General features: G+C 48.0%; 1 protein-coding gene across 1 annotated transcript in view; it reads left to right on the top strand.

Annotated features, from left to right (window-relative positions):
* Positions 1 to 2: 2 nt before the first annotated feature.
* NPM1 (nucleophosmin 1) overlaps positions 3 to 6,904 on the top strand; it is a gene marked incomplete at its 5' end in the record, with an annotated part of 17,475 nt that continues 10,573 nt past the window's right edge. Inside the window, 4 exons of the mRNA XM_025206182.1 lie at positions 3 to 194; positions 3,610 to 3,729; positions 5,508 to 5,601; positions 6,579 to 6,679. Of these exons, the coding sequence (XP_025061967.1) occupies positions 3 to 194; positions 3,610 to 3,729; positions 5,508 to 5,601; positions 6,579 to 6,679 (507 nt within the window). The remainder of the gene's footprint in view (positions 195 to 3,609; positions 3,730 to 5,507; positions 5,602 to 6,578; positions 6,680 to 6,904) is intronic.

The raw sequence follows: 6,904 nt of genomic DNA, 5'->3' as shown, positions 1-6,904 counted from the left end.
ACGCCGCTGGGCCGGGCCGTGCCGTGCCGGGGCGGGGCCCGAGCCCCGCCCGGGGAAGGGGCGAGCTCGTGGCCCCAGACGAGCTTGTGACGTCTTCTCCTCTCCTGCCCGCAGGCTGCGAGCTGAAGGCGGACAAGGACTTCCACTTCAAAGTGAACGACGAAGAGAACGAGCACCAGCTGTCGCTGAGGACGGTAAGGCTGGGCTGGGCTGGCCTGAGGGGAGGGTTTTTGCTGCAGGATCTGTGGACCCCACAGCCTGGTTCTTGAAGCCAGCAGCAATTCTCCATAGCTTGTTGCTGGACTTGCTGATGGGCGCCCAGATGTGGAGCATCCAGTGCAAACTTGTTCACAAGCTTGGGTTTGCCCCAGTTGGTTGCCCAGAATTAGGTCTTCATTGGGGCTTTTTGGGGTCAGTGGCCTCATTTCAGTGGATGGTTGTTGGAAATCGGGGAAATACTGAAATGGGAACACTGTTGTAGCCACGATGGCGCAGGAGCTGTAGGAGTAAGGCTTGTCTGTGATGTTTTTTTCTGGACCCAAATATACATTTGGGAGAGCTGTTGTGTAAGCTTGGGCATCAGGTGCCCTTTAATGCCCACTCCTGCACCTGAATATTTTTAGCACAGAAGATGAAGAAAGAGGGATAGGGCAGGTCACTTCCTGTTTACTTAGAAAACTGGTATTTGGATTGCAGTGAATAGATAAGCATTGATGGGGACATGGCTAAAACGGTAAAAAAGCAAAGAAATAAGTACCTGAGGTGCCTGGGAAATGAATGGCGAGAAAGAGAGGCAAGTAGAAAACCTGTAGCAGTCATCCAGTGGCAAGGAGAGAGGTCCTAGAGAAAAAAGTGAATGCATCTAACAAGCGACCATCATTCGGGTCTCTCACTTTTTTCTATATTCAGAAAAATATCAGAAGGGAAGGTTGAAATTAAAAAGGAAGAAAAGGGAGCAAGTTGCAAGCTAATAAATGTTCTATATTTGCTAGAGTAAAAGGTCAATTTGTGCCAGAGGATTTAGATTGGTGTAGGGGATGCAGGTGGTGGGGGAAAATGGTGTTTAAAAGTGGCTGGGTAATGTGCCAGCAGATATTTTGCTGGCTTTGTAATAAAAGTTTCTGAGTCCAATGAACAGAGAAAGTGGCAAAGAAGGCTTTTTAGGTCCTTCGTGTTGCTCCTGGGTTTACATAGGTCAGTCAAATAGCTTATTCAAAATTTACAGTTATCAGTTCGTGGCTACCAGTTTGCTTTTCAGCTCTCAACAGGAAAATGGAGGTTCTCTGTATTGCATGTTATATGTAACTTGTGGGGGTGCACTGATATTGATTTTGGGGGCCAATACCAGTAACTGATGGGCATGGGGGGGAGCTATGGTGAAATTTGGGCTGGCTGCAGCCTCCTCCCATGCACGGTGTAGCCCAGCCCCCCGATGTACCTCTAGTGACTTGCATTACATATATAGTTGTTGTGTTTAATGCACACATCTATCTACAATACCCCCACGTAAAATGTATACAGCTTGGTCATCCAGAAAACAAATAATAGCTTTAATTAGATCTTGTAACGGATACAAGTGAAGCCATGTGCCAGGTATCCCTGGATACAGATCTTGTCTGGTACTGGCTAGCTGTTCTACCAGCTGAAATACACAGATCTACTCTAGAGAGCAAATGAGGTGAAATGCATGTGTTCTCATTTGTCAACACATCCATGCAGGTACTGTTACATACAGGTAAAGGCAGGATAGTTTTCCTCTGGTATCTAGCTTCTGCTTGCTTTTTTGTAACTATCTGCATTATGTATATCCTTGTTCCTAAAATAGCATCCATCTCCCAACAAATTTACTTGATCTATGACAGGCTTGTCCAACATATGGCCTGCGGGCTGCCATGCGGCCCACCAAGCCATTTTCTGAGGCCAGAGGTGCTTCGACAGGAAATGAAAGTAAACACTTTACTTTTGTTTCCACCCCTTGTCCCTCCCCCAGCCTCTCAGCAGCTTCCTAATGGCTACTGACGGTCTGGGGAAGGGACTGGGTTCCCACGTGCACCATGTCAGCTTGACGTTGCTGATGTGGTGTGGCTCTTCCCCATCCCCCCTCATTTCACGGTGTCCCTTCCTAGCCCCTCCCCTCCCTTCCTCATTTGCATGCCAGCCCTGCCCTGTGCTGGTCCCCGCCGGCTGCACGGGCTGGAGCAGGTTGCTGTTCGGGGGGCGCGGATGCCGGCTTGGAGGGATGCTGTGGCCGGGCCCACAGGAGATGCTGCTGCCACTGCTGCTGTGGCTGTTGGGGCGGGAAGCTGGCATGGCTCCCGCATCCCCCTGCGCCCGCAGACATTGCGCTGGGGGCGGTGAGTTGCAGGCCCCGGGGAGGGAGGTAGCCCTGCTGATTGGGCTTGGGCTGCCCCAGGGGAGAGGGAGCAGGGGGGTGTCCCTGCATGTCCCCGTAGGGTCCTCGCATGTTCCCCTGGATGCTGAGCCCAGGTATGTGGTGTGGGAGCTTCCTCGAGGCTGCCCAGGTGGCAGGGAGGACATGGGGTCAGGCAGCGCCCCCAGGCCATGGCTGGACTGGATGGGCCACGCGAGCACCTGCTTCTGCTGGCCCACTGGCTGATAAAAAAGTTCATGATCTGGCCCCACACTCAAAAGGGTTGGACACCCCTGATCAATGAGATTAGCTTGATCATAGTCACTCTAGATCCAGCGGTGTTTCAGTATGGTGTTTGAGAATGGCTTAGAATCATAGAAAATTAAGATTAGGAGGGACCTCAAGAAGTCAGCTACTTCAACTCCCTGCTCAAAGCAGGACCAATTATCATCCTAGCCAAGGCCTTTGTCTAGCTGGGTCTCAAAAATCTCTAAGGTTGGAGATTGCGCAACCTCTGGGTGACCTGTTTCAGTGCTTTACTACCCTCCTTGTGAGAGTTTCCTTAATATCTAACCTAAACTTCCCTTGCTGTAACTTTAAACCATTGCTTCTTGTTCAGTCATCTGCTACCACACTCAACATTGGGGGTTCAGTAACTCCCAGCTCAGCCGATGCCTAAACTACAGAAGAGTGTCTACAGTGCTGTTTGAAGAATAAGTTGCCCTCAGTTGCACCTGTTGCATGTGTTCTAAGGCTGATACTGAGGCTTCCTTTAAGCAGCTTGCTGAGCCTGTAGGGCCATTCTGCAGCACCGACATTTCTTTGTTACATAGGGAGCACGAGTGCATAGTTCTGATCACTAGGTTCCAGTGTAGGAACCAGGTACCCAAGTTGTTTACTGGATTTAATTCTAGGTTTTGCAGAATAGCAGGTTGAATAAAACAGCTATTTTATTAGTTTAGGCCTTGTTGAATAAATCTTGCAGCATTAAAAAGTTTAGTGTAATAATCATTTCCTTATTGAAGATTAGCTTGTCTCAGCTTCAGTGAGATGCTGATAACAGTTTAGTTACCAGTAGCTTTCCTGCAAAAATAGAGGAAGAACATCCGTGAGAAACCCTCTAGTCTTGAGACAAAAAATCCCACTTTGGGCTTCATATACATTTACAAGTTAATGCTCAAGTTTTGCAAGTTAGGGATATTTCTAATAATGTACAATATGTTTCATTCTTTGCATAGGTTAGTTTGGGGGCTGGTGCCAAAGATGAATTGCATGTCATAGAAGCAGAGGCATTGGACTACGAGGGGAACCCTATTAAAGCCACTCTTGCATCTTTGAAAATGTCGGTGCAGCCTACGGTAAGGACAGTTATATTGGCATTATTAAACTTGACATAAACTGTTGTCTTGGGGAAGGGACAGTAGCAGATTAGGCATCTGAATGATAAAAATATTACATTCCAATTTGTTTCATTTGTGTTTCTGTACTAAAATAGTTGAATTTGTTTAGTCAGTTCACTTATGGGTTTTGGCACGCTGGTTCAATTGTAAACCTTTACAAACTTAGTTCCCAGACATTGCAGGTAGATTAGTTTTTTAAAAGCTTCAGTTGTAAAGTAATAAAATATGGGAATATTCATGAGGTGCCTTCTGGCTTCTTACATTTACTGTTCCACTGAAAGTTTATCTGGTCTGGATGTAATAAAGAAGTAACTTGATTCAGAAGTTTCAGCCACTTATTTCTGTATTAAAGGCGTGTTTATCCAGAACGTCCTGGGAACCCATGTACGATCTTGCTTTAGCTCACTTTTTGCAAACTGTAATTTGAAAATGGACACTGAAAAGGTGGCATTGAGGGCCTAATTACACTTCTGACTTTATACCACTGGTGTCCGTCTGCTTTGAAGAGAAACTTCTCAGACCCCAGAGATCCTTCTAAAGATCTCTAGCTGGTGCTCTTCTGACCTCCCTCTCTCCCCCACCCCATGGGTGGGTCAGTGAGTGTTTATGAAGTACCATATTTCACAGTGTATAAATCAAGTTTTGAAGCCCAATTTTTAACTCTTAAAATCAACCTTGACTTGCACACCATATCACTGTCCCCTCTGAGTGGCACTGGGCTCGGTGTTCAACTTAAACTGGCCCCTGCGCACCCTTACTGCTGGCCAGGCACCCAGGGGGTGGATATGTGCCACAGTGCCTCTTGCAAAGGTTGGAGCCAGGCTTAGTGCTTGGTTGGCGTGGCCCTATCCCCTGCGAGTGGTGCTGCCTGGGCCATGTCAGCTGAGCCCGGTGTCACTCGCAGGGGATGGGGCTGTGCCAGCTAGTACCAAGTTGGTACCTGTCTGCTGTGAGTGGTGCTGGGCTTGCTCAGCTGGTGTGGCCAGGCTCAGTGCTCTGCTGGTGCAGCCCAGGCAGTGCTGCTCGCAGGGGGTGGGGCTGCACCAGCCAAGCACCAAGCCTGTCCTCATCCGTTGCGAGCAGTGCAGGGCTCGGCTGGCGTGGCCCCATCCCCCGTGAGCAGTGCCACCTGGGCCGCATCGGCAGAGTGGCAAGCCCAGCACCACTTGCAGGGCATGGGGCCACACCAGCTGAGCAGCAAGCCTGGCACCACTTGCAGGGGATGAGCCTGGGCTTGGTGTTCAGCAGCACCCCTTGCAACAGACAGACAGGGCCAGGCGAACTGCATGGCTGACGCGCCCCATCCCTTGGGACCCGTGCTGGGCTCGGCATTAGGCTGCCGTGACCCAGGCAGCACCGCTTGCAGGGGACAAGGCCATGCCAGCTGAGCCTAGCCCTGTCTCCTGCGAGCAGCTCTGTGGCACATGTCCACCCCCCAGGTGCCTGGCCTGCAGTGAGGGTACACAGGGCCTGGTATAAGTTGACCCCATATTTCTGATCCAAAAAGGTTGGTTGACTTATACACCGGATCTATGAAATTCTTAACTTTGGGTCAGGAAAATCAGGTCAACTTTTATACCATGTCAACCTATACACCTTGAAATACGGTCACACACAATTGTGCTGCTTTAATGGGTGTTTTTTCACTGCGCTCCTAAATTTCAGTGGTTCTCTCCTAGCACGTTGTTGTTAATTTGCTGTTGGTGTTTGAAGTAACCAATGTACTTTGTTCGTAGGTTTCTTTAGGTGGCTTTGAGATCACTCCACCAGTGGTTTTGAGATTGAAATGTGGTTCAGGGCCTGTTTATGTTAGTGGCCAGCACCTTGTAGGTAAGTATTTTATTTTTATATTTCTCCCCTCTCCCCCCACTTATTTTTAAAACTTTTTTTTATGCAAGGTGAATGACTCTCCAAATAGATTAACCAATTCAATAAACTGACCAGATTAGATTAGCTTGTGTCAAAACCTGATAAAACTTCTGTTGGATACTTACCAAGCCATTATATTAGTCCTGTTGACAAACCTGTGTCCTGTGTTTGTGAAGGCCAGTGGGGCTCACTCAACCTTGTTTGGTCCTGTGGGGCAGGGTTGTGTCCACAGGACAGGTCCAGCACTGAGGCTGCCTCGTCTGTGTGCCAGGCTCTGGGAATGGGCCCTCAGACTCAGCGCTGCCTTGGTGCCAGGATTGGGTCCTAAAGCATGGGATCACCCCCTCCCAGCTCCCTGGCATCCTGGGATTGGGTGCTGGGTCCCAGCTTTCCTGGGATCAGGCATTTGATTCAGCATGCAGGTTCCACTACTTCCCATGTGTCTAGAAATTTTGATGGTGGAAGAGTGGTGCCACTGCTTTCCTGCTGCCAAATTTTCCTACCTGTGGGGAACCCTGTAGGCTTAGGGTTGAACAAACAGTAAAACTTTCTTCTCTGGCAGTAGGCTTTTCTATGAGAGTGAGACTTGATCTAGCTGTAAAGACCCAAGAAAATTCTGGGAACTTGAACATATCCTTCTTTAGAGCTTTATTTTTCTTGTGGGTCTTTGATCCCTCCCCTCCTCATGGCTTTTTCAGACCTGAGCAGGATAGAGTTATTTTCTCTCCTCCCTGAACAGGGAAGTGTGGCCATATTAATGGTCTTCTCCACTGATGTATTCTGGACCTGCAGGGATCCCTATGGGCCAGCGGCTAAACACTCCTGTTCTACAGATAGATAACACTTTTTTTTTTTTTTTTTTTTTTTTGTCTCTTACTTGCTAAATTTACCATTTTCACGCATGTGAAATTTCATGTATTGCTGTCTTATTTTATTAGCCCTAGAGGAAGAACCAGAGTCAGATGATGAGGAAGATGATGTGAAGATGGTAAACCCTTTAAAAAGACCAGCAGGTGGTGCAACAGTGAAAACACCCCAGGTAGATTGGAGGTTTCTTTCTTGGAACAGTTGATACTATTGTCTAGAGCAGAACAGGCAGCTGCATTCCCCACAATGATGTAGCATCTATTGACATGGAGACGAGTCTGAACTTAGAATTCTAACAGGACCTACAAATACATAGTTTTAAAGTATTTGCTATTTTTGTATTGCAGTTTTAATTTGCTTTTATTGTGAAGCTTCTGGAGTTCAGTTATAAATAGCA

This window comes from Alligator sinensis, unplaced genomic scaffold, assembly GCF_000455745.1.
Source record: "Alligator sinensis unplaced genomic scaffold, ASM45574v1 scaffold156_1, whole genome shotgun sequence".
Classification (NCBI taxonomy): domain Eukaryota; kingdom Metazoa; phylum Chordata; order Crocodylia; family Alligatoridae; genus Alligator; species Alligator sinensis.
This window is presented reverse-complemented; position numbering and strand designations above follow the sequence as displayed.